Source organism: Chanodichthys erythropterus, chromosome 9 (assembly GCF_024489055.1).
Source record: "Chanodichthys erythropterus isolate Z2021 chromosome 9, ASM2448905v1, whole genome shotgun sequence".
Taxonomy (NCBI): Eukaryota; Metazoa; Chordata; class Actinopteri; order Cypriniformes; family Xenocyprididae; genus Chanodichthys; species Chanodichthys erythropterus.
In genome coordinates, this window is record NC_090229.1 from 985,663 (window position 1) to 1,012,101 (window position 26,439).

At 38.5% G+C, this 26,439-nt stretch overlaps 1 protein-coding gene across 4 annotated transcripts in view; it reads left to right on the forward strand.

The window, feature by feature from the left end:
- Positions 1–23,862, forward strand: part of mtor (mechanistic target of rapamycin kinase) — a 344,442-nt gene extending 320,580 nt beyond the window's left edge. For all 4 annotated transcript variants that reach the window (XM_067394176.1, XM_067394175.1, XM_067394174.1 and 1 more), the window contains 9 exons: positions 100–182; positions 284–356; positions 442–516; positions 2,079–2,214; positions 7,865–7,930; positions 10,878–10,958; positions 22,945–23,025; positions 23,194–23,299; positions 23,438–23,862. In XM_067394176.1, coding sequence (XP_067250277.1) covers positions 100–182; positions 284–356; positions 442–516; positions 2,079–2,214; positions 7,865–7,930; positions 10,878–10,958; positions 22,945–23,025; positions 23,194–23,299; positions 23,438–23,453 — 717 coding nt within the window. In that variant the 3' untranslated portion in view covers positions 23,454–23,862. The remainder of the gene's footprint in view (positions 1–99; positions 183–283; positions 357–441; positions 517–2,078; positions 2,215–7,864; positions 7,931–10,877; positions 10,959–22,944; positions 23,026–23,193; positions 23,300–23,437) is intronic.
- Positions 23,863–26,439: the final 2,577 nt, after the last annotated feature.

The following is a 26,439-nucleotide window of genomic DNA, read 5'->3' on the forward strand; positions in this document are numbered from 1 at the left end:
AATGATAAAATTAAGATACTATCAGTTATTTATGCTTTATTTTATTAATTTAATTTATAAAATGATAAATGGGTTTACATAGCTTTCCTCTTTATACAGGTTTGGTTTGACAGGAGGACCAACTACACCCGCTCACTAGCTGTCATGTCCATGGTTGGTTATATCTTAGGGCTCGGGGACAGGTACAAACTGAACAGAAATTAGTGCATTTTATCAGCACTTATCAAACTAGTTTATTCATTATATATTAGATTATGCATAATCTTTTTTTCCCTCCAAACAGACATCCTTCCAATCTAATGTTGGACAGGCTTAGTGGAAAGATACTACATATTGATTTTGGAGATTGTTTTGAGGTAGTTATTCTTAGAAACAACAAAAATTAAGCAACATACAGTAGATTTGTTTGTTTATAACTGAAATTTTGTTTAATATTTTAAGGTTGCAATGACCAGAGAAAAATTTCCTGAGAAAATACCTTTCAGATTAACCCGGATGTTAACCAATGCCATGGAGGTAAGATGGTTACTTGCATGTGAGAGTATTTGGAGTGTTAAAGCTCTAAAAGCTTTTTCACCTTGTCTTTACTAGCTACTTTACATAACTGGTAATTTTTTATAAAAATCACTATAAAACTCGTTTGTTCTATTCTTTAGCCAAAAGGGTTTAAATTCTCTGTACAGAGATCAACATATTCAGACCACTATGTCTGCGATTTTGCGATTACTCAGATACACTATGTCACTCCAGGTACAAGGCTGCAATACACTACATGACTTTTGCCAAGACTTTTGCCCTGATTTGTAATTTAGAGGAGTCAACGCTAGTTGTGGAAATTTATAGCCAGTCTGCAGATTTTGTGCAGTCGGAATTGACAGATTTCACTGAAAACTGCATAGTATATAATGAGCACACATTTTTTTGGCTTCAGACCATGATTCCATCCAGTTAGAGGATGTCGAACATTTATGATATTTTGAGCTGATTCTGTTTTCATTTGTCTTAACAACGAGCCACATGTTTGTTGTCTTATGAATGACTTGAAAGTATGTGAGTATGTGATCCTATAAGTAATTTAATAAAAATAGTAAAAAGAATATTGTGGAATCCTACAAAAACCAAGGAAATTATTTTCCAATTAATGGCAATCACACCACAAAATTCTCTCTAAATACTAGGGGAAAAAAGGTAATCCCCAAATCTGAAAAGGTGAACCCCCATATCTCCAATCTGAATATACTGATATCTGACACATAATTTACCCCACATATTTTTACACATTTTAAAATATTTTCATCCATCATATATTAATAAAGCACACATTTCAAGTTATCACTGTTTTCAATAAAATTCACAACCTGTGACTGTGCAATCTTTATCATGACCCCCTAGAGAAACATTCAAAGTCACTGTTTATTGATGCAAGTGAGGGAGCATACAACTTTTACACCTCAATTATAAGCTCAGGTACCCAAACTTTATACCAAACTATGCATAAAACACACAGGGCACAAATTTACAATTATATAAGAGTCATAGAAGCAGATATGTTATAGTTATTTTAAATGAAAATTTAAACAGCCTACCCAAACACAAAAGACAAAACATAAAAGGGTTGCAAGCATGGCACACCTGTAGCTTTACTTAAAAATCCCCAAGTAACTTCACTCCATGACAGCAATCACACCAAATATAACCATTGATACTAATGAGGGGGGAAAAAAACTACACTGGTTGCACTGTTTGTTTTTCCTTGCAGCTTGCGAGGACAACCAATAGAAAACGTGTTTTCTTGTCATTATTTTGTGTTACATTTAATTTAGACTGCAAACACATTCACAACTAAGGCAAAATACAGTTTTGTTTGCTGTGATGTTGGAGATTTAGCAGATGCCGTTATACTGTGGTACATAAAACACAGACATTCTAGTATTTTATCAAAAGATGGCCCTAGACACATCCAAAGATGTCTATGCTAAGCCTCAGATATCCATTTACTTAACCCCCTGCATTGTCCATTGTGCTTAAATGACATTCACTATCTTTATGGCTGAACAACAGATCATGTTTCCTCTCAGGTAACCGGACTGGATGGTAACTACCGTATTACATGCCACACAGTGATGGAAGTACTGCGTGAACACAGGGACAGTGTCATGGCTGTGCTGGAGGCCTTTGTCTATGACCCATTACTCAACTGGAGGCTTATGGATAGTAAGCACACAACTTTTCCTCATTCAAAAGAGTAAAGACCCCAATATACTTACGGCAAAGTTCTTTTTCATTCTTTGTTTAGGGGTAAAACGAAGTTCGAAATATGTGTGTAGCGATATACTGTTATCGAACATCTGACGCTGCCCACACTGCTGAGAGCAGCGTTTAGATGAATATGTGCTGCGCGCAAGCCTTTTTTTTATAGAAAGCATTTTTTACAGAAAGCATTTTTTTAAAGAAGGCATAAGAAAGCATCTGATCATAACAACATGGGTATGTTAGCACAAGTTCTGCAAATTAGCACTCCAGTAAAGTCACGTCACATTTATTTATATGGCATTCTATACAATAAATTGCTTAAAAGCAAGTAGCTTTGCAGTATCAAACATGAAAAACAGTGTCAGTGCCTCATTTCATCAGAAGCACAACTTCATTTGCTACTATAGAGCGGCTATCCAGTGTGTTCATGTTCTCACTCACAGAGATCTTACCGCGACAGACTCAAAAGACTAAATGAGAGAAGAGTTCCACGTGAAAGAAAACGGAGCCTCAGCACACACCTCCTATTACGTTATCGTCACGGACCAATGATGGTACAAAGTGTTTTGCAGCTGGAGCGAACTTTTCCTGAGAGTTCGCTTTGGCAAGCCGTTTCGAACTTCGTTTTGGCCTGATTTTGTTCGAAATGATATCACATCAGTTCATCCTTCGATTCCGTTTGAAGTATATCAGGGCCTTTAAACATACTAGAGCCACACAATCCTGCTGTTGATTCATAAACTTCAGAAAAAAAAACAGACTGCTCATATACTTTAGTTGACCTTAAAGGATTTTTCAAGGTTCCCTTTCATAGTTTAGTCAAGTCAAGTCAAATTTATTTATATAGCGCTTTTTACAATTGGTAATTGTTTCAAAGCAGCTTTACATATTAGAAGCACAGAAAAAAGAGAAGTGGTTAAAAATAAGCTATACAAGCAAGCGTGGTAATATGTAACATTAAGCCAATGTCGGCTGACTCCCAGGGGTGGAAAAAAACCCCTAGGAGAAAAACCCAGCGTGCTAACACTGGGAAAAAAGTCCTAGGAGGGAAAAAAACCCTTGGAAGATATATATAATATATGTAAATGGATATGGAGATCAAAATCTGAATTATACATTTTTATTATAGAGATTAAAAATAGATTATAAATAAATATATGTAAGCGGATACAGAGATTAAAAATCTGAATTATAGATGCAGCCAGAACTGGATCTGTAGGCCCATTGTCTCCTGGGCTACGTTGTAGTCAGGTCCAGACACAGGTTCTCATCTGATCTGGATACGGCCTGGATCCAGCACCCGGCAAACCTCAGGATAAGCAGAGAGCATGATATTAGCGTAGATGCCATTCTTATTCTGATGTACAGGTATATCTAGTGGTATAGGAAATGTTCTCGGTTCCGGCCGACCTAATTATTGCAGCATAACAATCCTTTAACGGATTTGAAAAAATGTTTATGTATTGATAATGTGTTATGTGTATGCAAGAGCAAAGAGATGTGTTTTTAGTCTAGATTTAAACTGACAGAGTGTGTCTGCTTCCCGAACAATGCTAGGAAGATTGTTCCAGAGTTTAGGTGCTAAATAGGAAAAGGATCTGCCGCCTTCAGTTGATTTTGTTATTCTGGGTATTATCAACTGGCCTGAATTCTGAGATCGCAATAGACGTGAAGGACTATAATGCGCCAAGAGCTCGCTTAGATATTGGGGAGCTAAACCATTTTGAGCTTTATAAGTAAGTAGCAAGATTTTAAAATCTATACGATGTTTAATAGGGAGCCAATGCAGTGATGACAGAACTGGGCTAATATGGTCCTAGTTCTAGTAAGGACTCTAGCTGCCGCATTTTGGACCAACTGTAGTCTGTTTAAAAGCCGAGCAGAACAACCACCCAGTAGAGCGTTACAGTAATCTAGTCTTGAGGTCATGAATGCATGAACCAACTGTTACGCATTTGTCATTGAGAGCATATGTCGTAATTTAGATATATTTTTTAGATGGAAGAAGGCGGTTTTACAGATACTAGAAACATGACTTTCAAATGAAAGATTGGTATCAAAGAGCACACCCAGGTTCCTAACTGAGGACGAAGATTTAATGGAGCACCCGTCAAGTGTTAGAGAGTATTCAAGGTTTTTTCGTGAGGAAATTTTTGGTCCAAAGATTAGGATATCAGTTTTTTCTGAATTTAATAATAAGAAATTTCTTGTCATCCAGTTTTTAATGTCAGCTATGCATTCTGTTAGTTTTGTGAATTTGTAGGTTTCGTCAGGGCGCGAGGAAATATAGAGCTGAGTATCGTCAGCGTAGCAGTGAAAACTAACACCATGCTTCCTAATTATCTCTCCTAAGGGCAGCATGTACAGAGTGAAAAGCAACGGTCCTAGTACTGAGCCTTGTGGTACTCCATATTGAACTTGTGATCGATACGACATCTCTTCATTAACTACTACAGACTGATAACGGTCAGATAAGTACGATTTGAACCATGCCAAAGCAATTCCACTAATGCCAATATAGTTTTCAAGTCTTTTTAAAAGAATGTTGTGATCGATAGTGTCAAAAGCAGCACTGAGATCTAATAACACTAATAGAGAAATACAGCCACGATCGGATGATAAGAGTAGATCCTTTGTAACTCTAACGAGAGCAGTCTCAGTACTATGGTATGGTCTAAATCCTGACTGGAAATCCTCACAGATTCCATTTCTTTCTAGTTTACTCAATGCCCACTCGACAACCTCTCTCTCATTCTCCTATGTCGACTACTGTAAATGTAGTAGTTAACATAGGGGATATTGCACCAAACTGCACATTCTCCTGTCCTCTGTGTTCTGCGTTTTGGACGGCAACAGTCAAACTGTGCGTTATGAACAGCAAATGTATTGCTTGTGGTCCGCACAGTTACCACTTTGGAGAATTGGAGTTTTGCCTTAGTCCATGTGATTGTAACACTGTGGTTGAAACAGGTTGGGTTGTGATTCTCACACTCTGACTGGAGATCTCTGATATACACACTGCCAGGCGACCAGTATCATCTTAATGGGCCTTAAGTGCATCATCTGCAGGCTTTAGCCGTGAAACTCCTGAAAAGCCTGAAGAACCTTATATAAAGCAGCTCAAACAAGATAAAAACTCTACCTAGATAAAAACTCTTGAGGCGGCCCAGGGAGGCCAACCACTTGATAGTATAGGGGTATTGCAGGCTTGGAATACTCTTTCGTACTCAGCATATCGCTTATTTACCCTTAAATAAAGGGGAGTACAAACACCACGCAGCTGAAATGATGAGCAGGCCTCATGAAGGGCCTGCTACTTCCAAAATATGGCCACAGGCCCGGGGCTAATGCTTGAGCTCAAAATGGAGCAAACTCCTCTTACCATACAGATGGGGAGAATATGGTGCGCTTAACACGAGCAGCATTGGTGTTAAGCATGCATGGGACATAGAGCTCTGGGAGTAAAATGATTTTCGAGAAAACTCTAAGGAGCTAGCTCCAGAGGAACAGTGGCCTCAACAGGGAGGAATCCAAGGAGAGAACTCTACCCCATAATTTGATGAAATCAAGGAGCTATCACATTGAGAAAACTACCACAAGCTCTTGAGAGCGGAGGCTTCAGCATAGAGAATACTCTCAAAATGAGAGGAAACCTAACAACGCTCTGGATGACCACAGGAAGGCTACCTAAAAATAGCCTACCACATATAGCTATACTTAAATGCATAACACCGCCAGGGAACAACATACTCAGCACATTGTTAAACTCCTTAATAGCAACGGAGTAAAAGCTCAACCTGAACAAAAATGAGGAGGCCGTGGGACCTGCTACTCGCATTCTTAGCCTAATGCAAAAGGTGGGCCCCCAGCCAGAGACAACCCTCACAAAACATCATGCTGCATGTTTTGTTTAACATGCAGCATGAGTTTCTTAGTGCTGGAACGACACATTTTGCATAGTAATTTCACTTTCTGCACACTCTGCATTCTTTCTCTTTAGCAGGACAAACACCTTATATGGATATTTTCCTCCACAGTTTCTCCATGGTGTTAGACATCCATCTGCTGGCGAAAATGAATTCACTCTGCTGTTTATGATTGTGGTGCAATGCGTTGACAGCAGCCACTGTGTTTTGTTCAATTCTTACTGTTTGTTGTTCAGAGTTTTCTAGTGTATTGCTATGATCTAGCAGAGCCTCTAAAGTGAAATCTGGTTCTTTTGCTTTACTGCACAGCCTGGACGAAGTGCAGGTTTGTACCAACTGTGCCCTTCATGATCAGCATCAGGAAACTCACTGTCTTTTCCGAGCATTTTGAGTGGGTGTAGCCTTATTACAGAATAAATTTGTTTAAGCCATGTAACACAAGTTTGTTCATTAAACAATATTCATGCGCCAAAAATCAGAACACAAGCGGTCACATGGGATGCCTTTGAAACACATGATAACACCAGGCGAAAATGGCCAAAAACGGAGCGTAATATATGACATTTGTGGATGTATAAATCGGGTATCAACAAATGCACAGGGAAGAGACAGATGAAACATGAAACCAAATAAATACATGATTATCATAAGGATTAATTCAGGTTGATTGGGACACTTTTTCTCAGTCATCTCAAATGGCAAAACGTGTCCCAGTCAATTTGAATTCACCCTATATGCTTTGTCTTAGTTCTTAAAGCAGTCTATGGTATTTTCCATGATCATATGTGTATGAATTATGACAAAAGTTAGCATAAGTAGCTTTTAGCATCGCATGTAAATATATTTCTGCCTCATACGGTGATCAGAATCCACATCTGATCACAATCAGAAGTTATTTTCACATACTCGCTGGTGTTTGAAAATAAGTTTTGAGCTGAAAAATATTTTAAATGTCAAGGTTAGCTATATGAATGGGAAATGAGCAGCAGTGTTGACCCTCTCCTCAAGGTATTCAGTGGGCCAAAAAAACCCTGGTCATTGGCCAGATCAAGCCCCGGAAGTAACAGTGGAAACGCAACTGTCCCTGACATGCACTAGCATGTTCGCTTTTGACCCGACAGTGGAAACGCAGCTATGGTAGCTCTGCCAGGAATTGAAGTGCTAGCCACTGAGCCACATGTTGCCCAAAATGAAGTGTTGTAACCTTTTTGTTGTTGTTGTTGTTTTGGGTTTTTTGTTGGGTTTTTGCAAGCAACATATTTCATTTTTTACAGTAGAGTACTTAGTAATTAAACAAGTGTTTGAAGAATGGATGGATGAATACACTTTTTTTTAATGTGCCATTGTTACAAGTGTAATAACACAAAGAAGTACTAAGCCATATTAATTAACACCATGTATTTCTATATGGTTAGGTTTTGTTTTACTTAGTTGCTTGTTATTATGCATAATAACATAGTTCATGTAACATGAATAAGAAGCACTGTAAAATAGTGTTACTGTACTGTATAATCTACCAGCAGGAATAGTCTTAACTACTGAAACAAACCAGCCAAAATTTGATCCCTTGGTGACAAGCCACAACATCTAAAAAAAAAAACACTTTTTCTTATACCATCTTATACACTCAAACCTCAAATGTTTGTGAATGTCTAGCAACTGGATGTTTCTGTTCTCTCCTACAGCAAACACTAAAGGAAATAAGCGCTCCAGGACCAGAACTGACTCCTACACGGCAGGACAGTCTGTTGGTGAGTCTTGATCCCATTCTAATTAACCCATTCTAATTACTTGTACCATAATAGGTTAAACTCCCCTATGGCAGTGTTTCTCAACTGGTGGGTTGCGACCCAAAAGTGGGTCGTAGAGTGCCTGAGAAAAATGTGTTGTCCAGATTCAGTATCTGTGGTCAGATTTTATGTTGTCAGGCTATATGTCAGTATCATTATTCTAACATTATTTTCATAGCTTGTTACGAAATAAAAAGTCTCTCACCTCAGAAAACCAAACTTTCCTGTCCTGTCTGTCAGATGTTATACTGTGCTCATTGCGTGCACTCTTCAATTGCTTGCGCGAATGCTGCGGTGCACGCTGTTTATCACTTATATATAAAGCGCAGAGAAACTACGAGCATACAACAATACATTGTCAATTAGTAAGTCATGAAATAAATGTAAAGTACCAATAAATCACGTAACTGGTACGTCATGTGTTAGCTGGGAAGGATTTGCATGCAGGTATGATGTTCATTCTATTCATCAGGAGCAGTTTCCATGTTTCATTAACGGTTCATGTTAGTATTGTGTATTTACCATGGCAAGTTTTGTTTCTGTAACCCCAAAATGGCACTTTTTTTTTCACTTTGTATTATTATGTATATTTTTATTACTGTTTCTTTTAATATAATTTTATTATATTAACAAAATCTAGTTTGGGATTGGGGCTATTGTATATCCGTACGTTATACTGTTTATTCATCAGTATTAGTCATATTTGTACATTTTATGTGTATTTTAAGTAAAGCGGGACAGTACTCATTGGTCCACATGCAGTTTTTGCCCTTCACCAATCTAGAGACTAATTCCTTCGGTTGGCTAGTGACTGCCATAAAAATTCCTCAGGACCTCAGCAGCAAAGAGAGACCACAATGACCCATCCAAAACCATTCAGAACTATGTTTGGAAACCTTGAAACTGATCTACACACATTCATTTTATACTTATTCAGAAAAATAAGTATAAGTATATACATCACTACACAAATTCAGCTGTTAATGTACAAATGAATGAATGCATGACAGTTTAATCTTTTTCCATCATGTTTGGTGTCTATTTCTTTAGAATATTGCCAAAGGTATTCTGGTGGTGGTTTGTGAAAGTGAGAAATGCATTTGGTAACTTTAAAGACTTCCATCTTTGCTTTATGCAAATTAGTTCCACAGGGGAAAGAAGGGTGGGCCACACTGTGTGTGTCCCCTCTGATGCCAGCAGCCAATCACAGCACTGGAATGGAGAAGCGCCAAATTGCAATCTTCTCCTCATCGGAAAGGGATAAGTGTACCCTTTCAGCAGACACTCCTTGTTCTGAGTCTCCCCTCGAGAGAGAGAGAGAGAGAGAGAGAGAGAGAGAGAGAGAGAGAGAGAGAAACATATCAACAAGTTCTGGGTCTCATCTCTGTAAGGAGTAGGGATGGGAACCGAGAACCGGTAGTGTTTTTTGAAAAGAACCGGAACCGTGCAAGATTTCTAAGTTTCGGTTCCGAAAACGGTTCTGGTGTAATGGGTGGGCGAAGTGCGGGGAGCGCATCCCAAGCATCTTATCTAATTTTTGGTAGGCCTAACACTTTACAATAAGGTTAATTTATGAACTAACCATGAGTAATACATTTGTTACTGTATTTGTTAATCTTTATTAATGTTAGTCAATAAAAATAAATCCGTTCATAGTTTTTTCATGTTACTTCACAGTGCATTAACTAATGTTAACAAATACACAAATACAACTCTTGAACTGGAATCGTTAGGCAGAACCGGAACCGGAAAATGTCTCACGATTCCCAACCCTAGTAAGGAGTGAGACATTAACAGATATACCAAGTTCTGAGTCTCAGGCCTGTGAAGGTGAGACTGTAACAGATACAATAACATTCTGAACCTCTGGTTCGTTGATAGAGACAACAACAGATCCCATGATCTGAGTCTACAGCTTGTGAGGCAGCAACAGATACGACCATGTTCTGAGCCTCCAGCCTGTGAGGAAAGAGACATTAACAAACACTACGTTCAGAGTTTTCGCAACAAGGTTAAGCTCAGGAGAACAAACCTTCACTTCAAGCTACCTTCGTCTGCGTGTTCCACATTGTTAAGGACCTTCTGCACCTATGCCAGTGCCTCATCTGCTTGTTCCAGATTTTAGGACCCTTTGGTGCTCCAGTGGATCAGCATTGTACAGAGCTTCGTGTTCAAGGCTGTTTTCCAAGGTAAAAGACCTTGACTGGTGCCCTGAACTAGAAGGGGGAAGTGGTCATCTAATGTACTCATAACCACACCTTAAGTGACGTGTGATCCAAAAATCACAACGTCAGCGGTGACGTGAGTACCAATCCCTATTTTACTTGGCGTCCTTGGATAAGTGAAAGTAAAATCACTACAATATGATTCCTAAAAAAGTGGGTTGTGATTTAATGAGCATGGGAAAATGTGGGTCACATGGTCAAACCAGTTGAGAAACACTGCCCTATGGTATACCTTCACAAGCACAGTTTTCTTTCATGTGTCTTATTTCTTTCTGAAATAGGAAGTTGGAGCATATGGAAAAGTAGCCTTTAATTTGCATCACGACAGTACATGATTTGCTACTAGACTGATGAACTAGTCTTTTTTTTTTCTCTCAACTTTTAGGAGCACAGTAGTAAATAGATGTCCTCAAGCTAAAGTCTCATTCATCCAGAGATTACAGAATATGTAATGATTTTTTGTTCCGGCAACTGTTCTGGCATTGCATGGTTTTTTTCACACTGCCAGTGCTTTGTCGTATGCAATGCTTTCATTCACAAACGACTCCCAAACAGTCCTGTAAAGACTAGTTGATGTTATGATGTGGCATCTAATGTACTCATCCAGAATTTCCATCAAAACTAATGCATGTTCATGGTAATAGATTTAATTTTGTGGATTCTTTTTGGTATGTTTCATGTAGAAGCCATGGAGGGTATTGACCTGGGAGAAACAACCCACAAAAAGCCTGGAACTACAGTACCTGAGTCAATTCACTCCTTCAGTAAGTCCTTCAAGACTTTACTTCACTCCTTAAAGTTATGCTGCTTTTAGTCCTCCATGGTAGTTCCAATTTACAAACTCAGAAGTTATGATTATGATCTAAAGTGATTTTGGTCTGAATGGTGTGAGGACCTTATTGAAATTGTTCTGTTTATTATTTTCTAATTATGGAAACTGAAGAACTTTGCAAAACTGTTTTTTTTTCCTGTGTAATACTATATACATATACGTGACTTGACTTGTTTTGAGTGCCATATTACAGCACCGGTGCAAACATATCTACATCCCTATGATCAGATGCTTTCTTAGCTGCACTTTTCTCATCATTCTTGTATTTGTTGGGTAAATGTAGCACAAATTTCAATATTCAGAATCAGAATGAGCTTTATTCTTCAAGTGTGCACAAACACACAAGGAATTTGCTGTTTTACAGGAGCTCTGGGTACATACATACATACATAGATATATACATATATGACACGAATAGAAAGAACATTTAAAAGGCACCTATTATGCAAAATCCACTTTTACATGGTTTTTGGCATTAATCCCCATTAAACCAGAAGCAGTCTCATTAGACAAGCCAGGGCCACTGACTGACAATCCTGTATTACCATAGTTTCTGCCCTCAGTGAGTTGTACGCTGTCCGCCATTTTCTCCACGCTCAAGCAGCTGTAGTGACAACAATGTCTGATAAGTATTTGAGATGTTTTGTTGTTGGATATAAGAGTGAACATAAGTCAACCTTTACTCCTGATATCTGTGTATTTGACCGTTTAAACACAACAAAAAATGTGAAAGAAAAGTTACTTACAAGACTTGATGTCTGACAGCCAGCTGTCTGTGTGTGCATGTCATCTTCAGATAAGTTTGCTCAGAAAATGATCCATTAGAAGTTTAAACTGATATAGCTTTAAAATGCGTGGAAATAATGAACTTTAATTAATGATGAAAGAAGAACTATGCTATCCGTGAGAGTGATCGCGATATAGATGATAATCAAAATGAAGATGTTTTGTTAGTATTTGCCAGAGAATCCGATTGAGGCAGGAACTGTATTTAAAGGCACATGCACGAAAACGGCCTGTTCTTGGCTGTAGTCAGAAATGGGTATTTACAACATGGATTTATATATGATCTGTTATGATCTGATATTTTAAGCTGAAACTTCAGACACATTCTTTGGACACCCGTGACTTATGGCTCGTTTCCACCGAGCCGTATGGTTCAGTACAGTACAGTACGGTACGCAACTTTTGCCTTTTCCATTGTCAGAAGTTGTGAATTGTACCCTAATTCCAAACTGTACTGTACCACTTTTTTGGGACCCTTTCGTTGGGGTACCTAGCACAATAGTACCAATAGTACCGGTACCAAAAGGGTGGAGCTACACTCACTGCAGAACGTCGATTGGTTCACAGAGAATTGTCACTTGCGGGTGATTTTTAAAAATCTTGTTAATCTCCACATGGCACAGTTGACTGCTGTTCGCGAAAATGAGCTGTGATACGTCCACTCCATAACGTGAAAATCTATGGTTATTACACCACTTAGCAGTAAAGAGCAGAAATGAATTTGATCAAATGAATTAAATGAATTCCCGCAGTGACAAAAATGCATTCTGGTTGATTACAATCTGTAGATAATGATCTAAGATGTCATCGCTCTGCTGCAGAATTTCAACAGCATCAACATCAATTCCATGTGACAATATTAGAACTGAACAATATAATAATATAATATAACAATGAGTGGGCCCTGTCACGTGTTGTGTATTTCCACTAAAGATTAGATTGTCTGTAAATGCCAATCCCGATGTTTTTCATTATCTACATGTATATTAAAATCACCAACAATTAAGACTTTGTCTGCAGCCAGTAAAGCTAGTAGAACTAGATGTTTCAATCCCTTAAGTAGGAAACTCTTGATAGAAACAGTCAGTATGGAGTGAGGGAAAGAAAAAAAAAAAAAAAACGGAAGAAGGGTAAGGTATGTCATTAGGGTCATCAGGTGGGCACCCTGCTTCATCGACGTTTCGTTGATTGAAGCCCACAATGTCTCCAAAAGGCTCAACGGTGTACCTAGCGTCCCAGGTACACCCCCCTCAGTGCCATACCCTCTATCTCCCTGATGGGCTCTGCATGGCAGGGGCGTCCTTCTCCCTGAATCAGGCCTAAGCCTGACCGCATACCATCTGTCTCTACCTTGCTGCCCAAATAGGGTCCTTACGCTTGATCCAGAGCCAGTTACTGCTTTTTTCAGCAGCACTTGACAAGGACTTAATGGCCTGTTGGAACGAACGACCCTTCACCCCTATTTTCCTCATCAGCCTGGTGGTAGATGTTGCAACAAATCCCCTACATCCCACCTCTACTGGGAAGATGCTGATCTTCCAGCCGTTCTGGGATGCTTCAGCTGCCAGATCTGAATATTTGTTCTTTTTCCTCTCATAAGCTTCTTCAACCCCATCCTCCCATGGTACTGTTAATTCCACAACATATGCCTGCTTTGTTGTTTGAGACCACAGGACCATGTCTGGCCGGAGTGTTGTAGCCACAATTTCTGGGGGAAACACAAGCTTCGTATCAAGGTCAACTTCCAATTTCCAATCCCGTGCTGACTGCAGGATGCTTGCATCCTTAGGTGTTGTACGATGCTCTTGATGTTGGCCAGCTGGTATGAAATTTGTGAAATTGACCTGTCCTGCCAATGTTTGTGGGAGGTTGTTTATGGTGGTTCGCTTCTGTTCCAGTATTGACGCCAGCTCTTTAAGTACTTTGTTATGCCGCCAAGTATAGCGCCCTTGAGTGAGACTCGTAGTACACCCTGACAGAATGTGCCTTAGAGATGCAGGTACTTGACACAGGGAACAGGCAGGGTCTTCTCCATACCACTCTTTAAGATTTTGAGGGGAGGGTAGCAGGTCGTATGTGGCTCTGATGAAAAAACTCAGCCACGCTCCCTCCATCTGCCAGATGTCACGCCAGCTGAGCTTTTTCTTCTCCAGGCCCTCCCAGTTGGTCCATCTCCCCTGCTTGGCCATTGAGACGGCTTTGGCATGTCGCTATCCCTCCTCCTGTCTCCTAACTTCTTCTACTACTAGCTGTCCCAGTACAAATTTCAATAGAAAATCAGTAAATTCTTTGATAAAGTCTGTATGGTGCCCTGGTGGCCTGTGTACAGTAGCCAGTACAATTTGCATATGGGATATATCGCTTACACTATAATGTTACAAAAAGCACCATCACTTAAAAAGAATTATACTTGAAACTAGACATCTGGGTAATACTAGAAATATTACTATAAATTACAGCAACCCTTTGCATTTCAGATGAGGCTCATGTTTATAACAGTAATATTGGGAGATGGACTCATTTAAAGTAATGTAATCATCTGGTTTTACCCAGGTTTCTGTCAAACACAGCACATATAGGTTACGACCTGTGATCATATCATTTACAAAAAGTGTTTTTGTAGAAATAGATCTAATATTCAGCAAAACGAGCTTTATCTTTTGTTTATCTGTATTATATCTTTTTTTTTTATTTGTTGATAGGGGCAGAATTTACATATGGAAGAACATTTCTGCAACAGTTGGCGCAGTGCAGGCTTCCGTGTTTGCATCCGAACACCTGTATTTGCCGACATGTTCATGTGAGCACCACGACACTTGTGTGATGCTGACGCAGGAGCCGGCCAATGACAGAGTCTGCATTCTGGCGTAGAACACGGAATCCTGCACTGCGTTCACTGCACCAACTGCGTAGGAGACTGACAGGGAAGAGGAAAAATTGTTGAATAAAGTTGTTATTTTTGTTTTGTTTCTGCGCACAAAAACTATTCTCGTCGTTTCGTAACATTAACGTTGAACCACTGTAGTCACGTTGACTATTTTAAGTGTTTTTACTTCTACTCTGGACCTTGGATGTGGTTATTTTGCTGCTTTCAATGGGAGACAAAAAACCTCTAGGATTTCATCCAAAATATCTTAATTTGTGTTCTGAAGATGAACGTAGGTCTTGTGGGTTTGGAATGACATGAGCGTGAGTAATTAATGACAGAAATTTAATTTTTGGGTGAATTAAACCTTTAAGTTTAAGTATAACGTCTTCCTTAAATGTGTAGGTTTATGTGTTAACCCTCTGGGCCCTGAAGGTGTTTTGACATGCCCTGACATTTGTGCTTATTTTTGAGACTTTTAACATTTTCATGGCTAAAGACTGATTACACTTTATTCAGCACAAACTCTGCTACAATAATATATCAGCAGCATGTATGTAAAAGTTTGTAGTTTTGAGATAATGACATTTATGCGTGGTTTGTGAAAATACAAAAAAAAATTCTCACTGAAATAAGGCCATGAAACCCATACTGAATATTTGTTCACAAGGCTTTTGAAAAACGTATGATGTAGGCTAGAGTTTTTGATTCAAAACGATGTGAAAATCATCCTTTCCACTCATTCACATAAAACAATATATTGGTTTTAAATTTCTAAGACATGTTTTCTGTCATAAGTCTGTATGTGGGGAGGGCGTAAATGATCATGAATAATGTGTTTCACACCTGGAAAGACAAAGACCCTCCCCTAATGGCCCTGTCAGCTGAATGGGACTGTGAGGGAACTAGAACAAAGAATGTGAGGAGATTTAAAAAAAAAAAAAAAAAGGCTTTTTAATGGATTGTTCTTCAATTAAAACACAACATAATCCAAATATACATAATGAAGGCCAAAAAGGCACATTATTGAGCACACTGATCTAAAGACGGAGACTCGAATAGTCACACACCTTTGTGCCATTCTCAAAACAGTTCCTGTTCAACATACCTGTCATTTCCAAGGTGTTTGTTTTTACATTTTACCATGTTCCTGTACAAGCTTGCTGATGTTGATACAGCACTCTCAGAGTAAAACAGTTTCAGCATGACAGTGGCATCTGGTTCCTGTAAAAAAAAAAAAAAAAAATTGTGTACATGCTGATATCAGAAGCAACCAGAGCTGCATCTAATTGTGATTTTTTTTCTGGTTAAAATTGTGATTTATAATTCACAAAAAATATAAAGAACACCAGGTTTGTTGTGCCTACTTGTAGGGCTGCATAAAATAATAATAATAATTTTACTTTACAGAAAAAGGCAGCCTATAACTATAAGTCATTATAAATGTTATGTATGTTTCATTCATACTGGAAGCCGGAGGGCGTCCTCGCACAGAAAGTAAAATGTATGTTTAGTTCATACTGGAAGCCGGAGGGCTCCCTCACACAGAAAGTCCAAATATGCCTCACAGAAGTAAAATAACATGCCGTTCAAGGATATCCATAATACAACTATCACTGTAGCTGAATAAAAAGAACGTAGAAACACTGACTCATTAAATATGAAGACAATAAACACAATCATCGAGAGTATATGGTTTATCTGTTCTTCTAGCCATCTCGGATATTTTCATAAGAATAATGTACAGTATCTCACAAAAGTGAGTACATCCCTCACATTTCAGCAACCTTTTTATTACATGTTCTCAAGAGACAATACTATAGAAATGAAAATTGGATAAACTTTAGAGTAGACAGTGTTCAGCTTGTATAGCAGTACAGATTTACTGTCCTCTGAAAATAACTCAACATACAGCCATTATTGTCTAAATAACTGGCAACAAAAGTGAGTACACCCTAAGTGAACATGTCAAAACTGTGTCCAAATTGTCAATATTTTGTGTGAGCACCATGGTTATTTAGCACTGCCTTAATCCTCCTGGGCATGGAATTCACCAGTGCTGCACAGATTGTTGCTGGGATCCTTTTCCACTCCTCCATAATGACATCATGGAGCTGCTGGATGTTAGACTCATGGCACTTCTCCACCTTCTGCTTGAGGATGCCCCACAGGTGCTCAATAGGGTTCAGGTCTGGAGACATACTTGGCCACTCCATCACCTTCAGCTTCCTCAGCAAGGCAGTTGTCATCTTGGCGATGTGTTTGGGGTCATTATCATGCCATTCGGCCCAGTTTCTGAAGGGAGGGCATCATGTTCTGCTTCACAATGTCACAGTACATGTTGGAATCCATTTTTCCCTCAATGAAGCGCAGCTCCCCAGTTCCTGCAGCCCCAGACCATGAAGCTACCACCACCATGCTTGACTGTAGTCAAGACACAATTTTCTTGGTACTCCTCACCAGGGCATCGCCACACATGCTGGACACCATCTGAGCCAAACAAGTTTATCTTGGTCTCATCAGACCACAGGACATAGTTCCAGTAATTCATGCTCTTGTACAGGTTGTCTTCAGCAAACTGTTTGCAGGCTTTCTTGTGAGCCAGCTTCAGAAGAGGCTTCCTTTTGGGACGACGGCCATGCAAACCGACTTGTTGTGGTGTGCAGCGTATGGTCTGAGCACTGACAAGCTGACCTTCCACTTCTGCAACCTCTAAAGCAATGCTGGCACAGTGTTTCCCATACATTAACTAGATTGTGGCGGCCCGTCACATTCTAATTTGTCCTGCCACAGTCTCAAAAAGAACCGGAAATCTAATGTTCATAATATATGAATATATGAGAACCGGAAATCTAGTGTCTCTTAATGACCCCATAAAAGACGAATAGCTGCTCCGCAGAGCGAAAGGAGCTATTTCTGTCTACATATTAAGCACGCAGCGTGCAAACGGGGCACAGCGGGCATTCACTAGATTCTCCATCTGTAGTGGAGTCGGGAGAATCGAGTGCTTGAGGTGTTACAACAGACAGACAGAGTTTGGCTAATGTTTCTGTCTATGGGTACGCGTTCTGGCTTCTCAATACATTACAACAACAGCAATTACCAAAAAAAAAAAAAAAACGTGGACAAAACAGTCACTCTTTGTAAATTGTGTTCAATGCGAGTGCCGTATGCACCGGGTGTTGATAGCCCGCGAGCGCAGATAAAACCTGAACAGCACACGACGTTGCTATCTGTGTTTAAACTAAACTCATTTAACCCTTGCCAATTTAAACATTCAAGAGCCAGAAGACGCAACTGAGAACTCGCGCGCTGTGAGAAGATTTGTGTGTACGCTCATCTGAAGCGCACATGCGGAAACCCGCGTCTCAGACAGCGCGCAAATATTGAGTTCTCTTTCAAGTCTTGCGCTTCAATGGACAAATTCACACAAAAATTATGTCAACATGCCAGTCTTGATGAGTAGCCTATCCTAACAGACATACCCTGCTTCTCAGTCAGCTCCCTAGCTTCCTTGTGAATCGGTATATCATGTAAATGAATGTGGCCGACTCCCTGATCAGTGCCCTGGCTATTTAATTAGGGAGCTAATTAAGACACATGCATAGTCTGTTATGCCTTAATTGAACTTATACAGTCGAGAAAGACAACGCATGTGCACAGTATCAGTATTTTGGATCCTTGCATTGTCTTGCAAAGTGACAGAAGACCAATATTACTGCTGTCTGTGTTTTTAATGTTAATCAAACAACAAAAGACAAGGAAATTACTCACTGCTCTTGACTGAATAGCTTTTGTAACCTCTGGGGTCTGAGGAATTTTGGGGCCCTGGAGAAGTTTTGACATGCCCTGACATTTGTGCTTTTATCAGTTGTTCATAAACATATTAATGACAAAAGTGTCATTACACTGTATTCAGCACAAACTAGGCTACAATAATATGTGAGGAACATGTATGTAGATGTTTGTGTTTTTGAAGGAATAACGTTTATGCGTGGTTATTGAAAAAACAAAAAACTTAAGTCACTGAAATAAGGCCAAAAAAAATTAAATCTGTGTTCACAAGACTTCTGGGTATTGGAGGTTGTAGACTAGAGTTTTTGCTTCAAAATGTAAAAATTATCCTGTCTACTTGTTCATATAAAACAAAACAGAGATTTAAATTTTTTAAAAGACATTTTTTGTCAAGAAACACAGTATGCATGGAGGCGTGACTCATCATGAATAATCCTGTGATTCACACCTGAGAAGACAAAAGATTTGCATAATGACCTCTAATGACCTGCATATTAATGAGCTCTTTCAGTCAGGTTGCCTGTGAAAAACCCTCTGTGATCATGCTGATAACAGGATTATGTCCACTCTTGACAAAAAAAAACATGATTTTTGTGATCTCATGCATGCATGTATTATAGCACATCATGTGAAGAAAATTTTGTATAGGCCTATGTTAAATTATAGTACCAGTCAAAAGATTGGACACATTTTTTTAAAATAAGTCTCAAGTCTCTAACCAAATAATGGTTTTCTATTTTAATATACTTTAAAATATAATGTATTTTTGTGATGCAAAGCATCTGAACATTCTACCTCTATGGCATTTCATATAGGCTAATATATTTGTCATATTATATAGCCTAGTTAATGTGCAGTTGACAAACTATACATCATTAAAAAGATCTAAGACTCAAGCTTCACATTTTGACTCTTAAAATCTTATATATACCGTAATTTCTTAATATGCTTAAAAGCATGCACATTTGGAGAAAGATTGATGGATTCTCATATGTTTATGTCAATTTTCTATACAGAGGAGTAATATTTATTCAATATTTATTGTCATCACTGTGAGTGCTGGATACTGTGTTTTCAATTCATACTTGCAGCCGGAGGGCGCTCTGTGCACCTTTAGTCCACAAATGCCGCCTAAAGAAGAACAGGCCATGTGACATTCCAGGAACTAACAGAGGCTTCCAGAGATCGCTTTAACATACAGATAAAAACTTTTCAAGATAATAAATACAAGATTGCGACGATGCATACATGTATTGCCTCAGAATTTGCATCTGAATAGTGCTCACTCTGTGGGCGTGGCCGCATTAGCAGATAATGAGCTGAATCACAGACTTCTGACATGGCTCTGTTTTCATACAGATTACATAAACAGAGAATTTTTGTTTTCGATTTGACTCACACGATTTAAAGCCTGACATCTCAACGTTTCTTTAGACATGTCTAATTTTTTTGTGATTAGTATTCACTAAGTTACACTTGATTTTCTGAGAACTATCAGATTGGACTTCGTTCAGAGGGAGACAACAGATCACGCATCATGTTAGTTTTCTTTATTTTACAAAAAGCACAACATTTTGTTTTTACTCTGTGTACACAAATAAAAGAAGATATTTCACAGATTAAAATGGTGTATAACTCTTAATTGTATGTGCAACATTGACAGAGTATTTTGAGTCTCTTTCATACTGATAAGAAAAAAGCATGGTGGTATCGCCGGCGCGACCATGCCCCCGGACCCCCCTAGAAGGGCCAATGTCCACCCACCACAGTTGGCTTCAAAAAACAGAAGCCAGCTTCTGCACCTGACGCACAACACAAGGTCTCAACTTCTTTGGCCTCTATGACCCTGGCCACTGTGCTGTAATTCAGTTTCATGGTGTTACCAATCTTCTTATAGCCTAGGCCATCTTTGTGGAGAGTACAATTCTAATTCTCAAATCCTTAGAGAGTTCTTTGCCATGAGGTGCCAGGTTGAACATCCAGTGATCAGTATGAGAGAATTGTACTTGAAGCACCAAATTTTAACTGCTCCACACAGAAACGCCCTAGAAAAGTGGGGGTTTGGACAATATTGGCATGAATCCTTTTTAATTTGTGATAATTTTGCACTGATAATGGACAACACAAACTACGAAAACATATTTTATTACATAAACAGTTTATACATAGAAAAAACTTACATTTTTGATTCCTCAAAATATCCACCATTAGCAGCTATCTGATCTAAACTGGGTTCTAATTGGTTCATTGTATTCTAAACTTAATTGGCAATCAATTGTGAAGCTATTAAGGTGTGCTGACCCAAAAAATCTTTTACAAACCTGGGCCAAGTTTAAACCAGTAACCAGGCCTCACAGCTGGCAAAGGGGCATGTCTGACTTTGACATGTATATATTGCCATTATTATGTAATCAAAATGAAAATTATTATTGCTGGTCTTCAATGATAATGTCAAATTACTTTAATGTATTTGCACCAAAAAATAATAAGGATAATAAAATAAGGATTTATGCTGATATCGTCCAAAACCACACTTTGCCAGGGGTGTTTCCAAACTTTTGGAGGGCAGTGTACAACTGTTATCACTTAGGGTGTACTCACTTTTGTTGCCAGCTATTTTGACAATAATGGCTGTATGTTGAGTTATTTTCAGAGGACAATAAATCTACACTGCTATACAAGCAGCACATTGACCACTCTAAAATTTATCCGAGTTTCATTTATATAGTATTGTCCCTTGAGAAGATATATTAAAATGGTTGCTGAAATGTGAGTGGTGTACTCACTTTTGTGAAATACAGTATATTTATAATGCAGCTCTAATCGACATTGCATGAATTTATATAGAATACTTCAAAATAATACACTGTCTGCCTCATTCTGTGATAAGAAGCCACTTCAGTTCCAAATGAAAATTATTATTTATTGCACATCGTAAGTGACTCAAACTTAGCATTTACAAACTCATAGCATTTACAGTGACCATTTACTCTATGAAACATTATGAACACGTTAACATGTTACAGTTTATGTAACAATATCATGTTAACTAATGTATGTGGGAATAAATGACTTGTCTCCGCTGGATATCAATCACATTGTTCTTTTGAGGTAGATTTAAACTCGATAAAAAGCAGAGGAATCATGATGAAGCTGATGCTTTGTTTTGAAGTGATGGGGGCGTTTACAGGTTAGCGTGCCTCGCACATGGACGATTTGCATGTTAAAGGCTGCGCTGCGTGTGAGTATGGTCACATTAATGAAGTCAGGCAGAGAAGATTGTACCTCTTGTTGGTTTCATACGGATTGCGTAAATGGAGAATATTTGTTTGACTTACTACATTTAAAAGTAGACATTTCAAGCTTTCTAAAGACATATCTCTCATGTCTATGTGATAAATATTAGCTGAGTTTACATTGCATAAACAAAGTTCACACAGCTAATATAACCCTCAAAATGGATCTTTACTAAGTGTTCGTCATGCATGCTGCATGCATACATCGGATCATGCAAGTATAGTATTTATTTGGATGTTTACATTTGATTCTGAATGAGTTTGAGGCTATGCTCTGTGGCTAAAGCTAACATTACACACTGTTGGAGAGATTTATAAAGAATGAAGTTGTGTTTATGCATTATACAGACTGAAAGTGTTTAAAAATGAAAATAGCGACGGCTCTTGTTTCTCTGAATACAGTAATGAACGATGGTAACTTTAACCACATTTAACAGTACATTAGCAACATGCTAACGAAACATTTAGAAATTTACAAATATCACTAAAAATATCATGTTATCAGGGATCATGTCAGTTATTATTGCTCCATCTGCCATTTTTTGCTATTGTCCTTGCTTGCTTACCTAATCTGATGATTCAGCTGTGCACATCCAGACGTCCTGCCCTTGTCTAATGCCTTGAACATGGGCTGGTATATGCAAATATTGGGGGCGTACATATTAACGGTCCCGACTGTTGTGTAACAGTCGGTGTTATGTTGAGATCCGCCTGTTCTTTGGAGGTCTTTTAAACAAATGAGATTTACATAAGAAGGAGGAAACAATGGTGTTTGAGACTCACTGTATGTCATTTCCATGTACTGAACTCTTGTTATTCAACTATGCCAAGGTCAATTCAATTTTCCATTCTATGGCACCTTTAATGTTTAATAATCTAAAATACAAGATAGTACGGTATAAAGTAAAATATAAGCACATAGGCTTACAGTTTTGACATTTACTATGCTCCTTGAATTCATTCTAAATAATACATGATAATATGCTTGCTCGTCAAGCACAACTAATAATACTTTTGAATTGGAATAGCAGATAAGTAAGTTGGCTTCTCAAGCCAATAATATAGTCTTAAAAGTTTTAAATGAATCTGCTTACTCTGTATATTACTGGATTCATACAAAGATTCAGGCCATGTGTTTGTCCTTGACATTGTAGCCTCATTTTTTTTTCTTTCAGTTGGAGATGGTCTTGTGCAACCTGAAGCCTTGAACAAAAAAGCCATCCAGATTATCAACAGGGTGCGGGACAAGCTAACTGGTGAGCAAAACTTTGGCCTTCAGTCACAGACCACAGAGGACTAAACACACTTTTCTAAGTGACTTCATTCACAATTCTAGCACTATCATACAGTGCATTATCAAGCAACAGTAGCTAGTAAAACAAATATTAACGGATTTATGTTGATATTTTTTTTACTCCTTCTAGGACGAGACTTTTCCCATGATGAGACCCTGGACGTACCTACTCAAGTGGAGCTGCTCATCAAACAAGCTACTTCGCATGAAAATCTGTGCCAGTGTTACATTGGATGGTATGTGTTTAAGAGAGAGAATATTTACAGAGATATTTAAATGTATGCTTTTTTCAACATAATTCAGTAAGTGACATTTTATTCTGTGGTATATGTAGTGTTGTATGCTTAAAGTATTTTTTTCTCTCTTCTCTTTAGGTGCCCTTTTTGGTAGAGCTTCATATTGCTACTGCTTTCTTTTTCTGTATTTTTCCTCTTAAATTCACCTAGGAGAGTGATGAAAATTGACATTGATTTGAAAAAATGTGAGCATTTCTTTACTAGTACAATTTTGAAAAGTGAAGCAGTCACTTTTCTAAGCAAACCCCTGAAAAATCTGAAGAATTAATCTTGGATGAGGTTGTGTTATATGGCTATAACATTGTCAGTGTTTCATGTTATTTGAAATGATTTGTACAAGCTGTACAAGGTCAAATATCACCAAAAATAAATTAATTAATTAAAAATGAAAGAAAAATAAGAGATATCATTCATATAGAAAATGAAACCTGTTTTATCTTTATGACAGTTAAATGTTCTTTACAATAGAAATGTGTACATCATCCCGGATATTAAATGATGACAATACAATCTTACATTACTCAGTGTCTCCTCCATTGACAATGTCATTGTTCCTTTAGCAACAGTTATAAGATATGTTTGCTATAAACAAAATGTTTTTTCATATCTATTCTACGTTGATTTTAAAATAACTGACCATTTTTTCCATTAGTTAAATTGTTTTCGTCCATTAAAAAACAAAGTCCAAATATAGCTGCGAGCAGCGATGGCGGGCCCAAGCCCGGTGGCTTCAGGGCAACTGTGCACAGCGGGCAATAGGCACTTAAAACGGTTAAACATCAAAGGACTATGTCAAATTCACTCCACATTTACTGCACTACAAGGTGCCGTTATAGAGCCCCTCCTCCCTGCCCATTTTCAAAGGATTACATGTGCCAAGTTTTAACATTATTCTGATGAATTTTGAAGCAAATCAGGTAAAAATAAGAGGGTGATCTCAATGTATGCTGAAAGTGACACATTTTCTGCTTCCAGTTGGTGGCGCTATGACTTTGAATCACAATAGTCAAATCCATGTGATCAGCCTTGTACAACGAAGACTAAGCCAAAGTTTCATCAAAATCAATTAATGTATGCAGAAGTTATAACACTTTGTTTCCCTTTTCTTGCCATAAATTCGTTGCCTCGCCACGGCCAAACCGTTTGAGATATCCAAAATCCGTTTGCAATTAAACAACTTCAATGTGTTAGCAACAAGTTAAAAAAAGCTTGGTGTAAATTGGATAAACCCTGTAGGAGTAGTAGTATAAAATTCATAGCCTGTTTTTTCAAAAAATTAACATTCAAACAAAAATAGCCGACTTCCTGTTGGTCGGAGCTAATGAATGTAAATTAGAAAATTGTCCGGCTTGATGAGAACAATATGTGTACCGAGTTTGGTGACTTTAGGAAAAACTAACCCCCCCACTTTTGACAAAAGGTGGCGCTACTGAGCCCCTTCACCACGCCCATTTCTATGGCTTTGTCCATGTCTACTGGTTGACAATATTGATGTGTGTGTCGAGTTTCATGCAATTTGAAGCATGTTAAGAGCCTCAAAAACACTCAAGAATATTATTACAGTTTGACCTGTTGCCATGGCAACAATATTTCAAATATCAAAAATCCTGTCATAGGTCTACATCTGCTGTGTATTGACATTACACTGATGAAGTTTGAAGCAAATCAGGTAAAAATAAGAGGGTGATCTCAAAGCATTTTAAAAGTGATACACTTCTTGCTGCCATTTGGTGGCGCTATAACTTTGACTCATAATAGTTACATCCATGTGATCAGACTACTACAACCAACACACTCCTGAAGTTTCATAAACATCAATCAATGTATGCAGAAGTTATAACACATTTCCTGTTTCCCTTTTCTCGCCATAAATTCGTTGCCTCGCCACGGCCAAACCGTTTGAGATATCCAAAATCCGTTTGCAATTAAACAACTTCAATGTGTTCGCAACAAGTTAAAAAAAGCTTGGTGTAAATTGGATAAACCCTGTAGGAGTAGTAGTATAAAATTCATAGCCTGTTTTTTCAAAAAATTAACATTCAAACCAAAATAGCTGACTTCCTGTTGGTCGGAGCTAATGAATGTAAATTAGAAAATTGTCCGGCTTGATGAGAATAATATGTGTACCGAGTTTGGTGACTGTACGAAAAACTAACCCCCCACTTTTGTCAAAAGGTGGCGCTACTGAGCCCCTCCACCACGCCCATTTCTATGGCTTTGTCCATGTCTACTGGTTGACAATATTGATGTGTGTGTCGAGTTTCATGCAATTTGAAGCATGTTAAGAGCCTCAAAAACACTCAAGAATATTATTACAGTTTGACCTGTTGCCATGGCAACAATATTTCAAATATCAAAAATCCTGTCATAGGTCTACATCTGCTGTGTATTGACATTACACTGATGAAGTTTGAAGCAAATCAGGTAAAAATAAGAGGGTGATCTCAAAACATTTCAAAAAGTGATACACTTCCTGCTGCCAGTTGGTGGCGCTATAACTTTGACTCACAATAGTCACATCCATGTGATCAGACTCCTATAACGAACACACTCGTGAAGTTTCATAAAGATCAATATATGTATTAAGACGTTATAACACATTTCCTGTTTCCTTTTTCTCGCCATAAATTCGTTGCCTCGCCACGGCCAAACCGTTCGAGATATCAAAAATCCCCTGGCAATTTTTAATCATCAGTGTCTTGACTTCATGCTGACCGAGTTTGGTGGCGATCGGATTAATCGTCTAGGAGGAGTATATCAAATTCCAGAGCATGCGTTTTTCAAACAACCCTTAATAGCTGACTTCCTGTTGGCGTGGCGATTAACTTAGAGCGCGAAAGTTGTTCGGCCCGATGAGGTCTATATGTGTACCGAGTTTCATACTAATACGTGCAAGCATGTTTAATATATGGACCAAATTTTCAGACTTTTTTCAAGGGGGCGCTGTCGAGCCCCCCTGCCACGCCCGGGTACCAGCCTCTCCGGCGTCCTAATGGCCGCGGATTCCAATGTGTGTGCCAATTTTCAAGAGTTTTTGAGCATGTTAAGGCCCCCAAAAAGCCCCGGAAGACGGAAAAAAA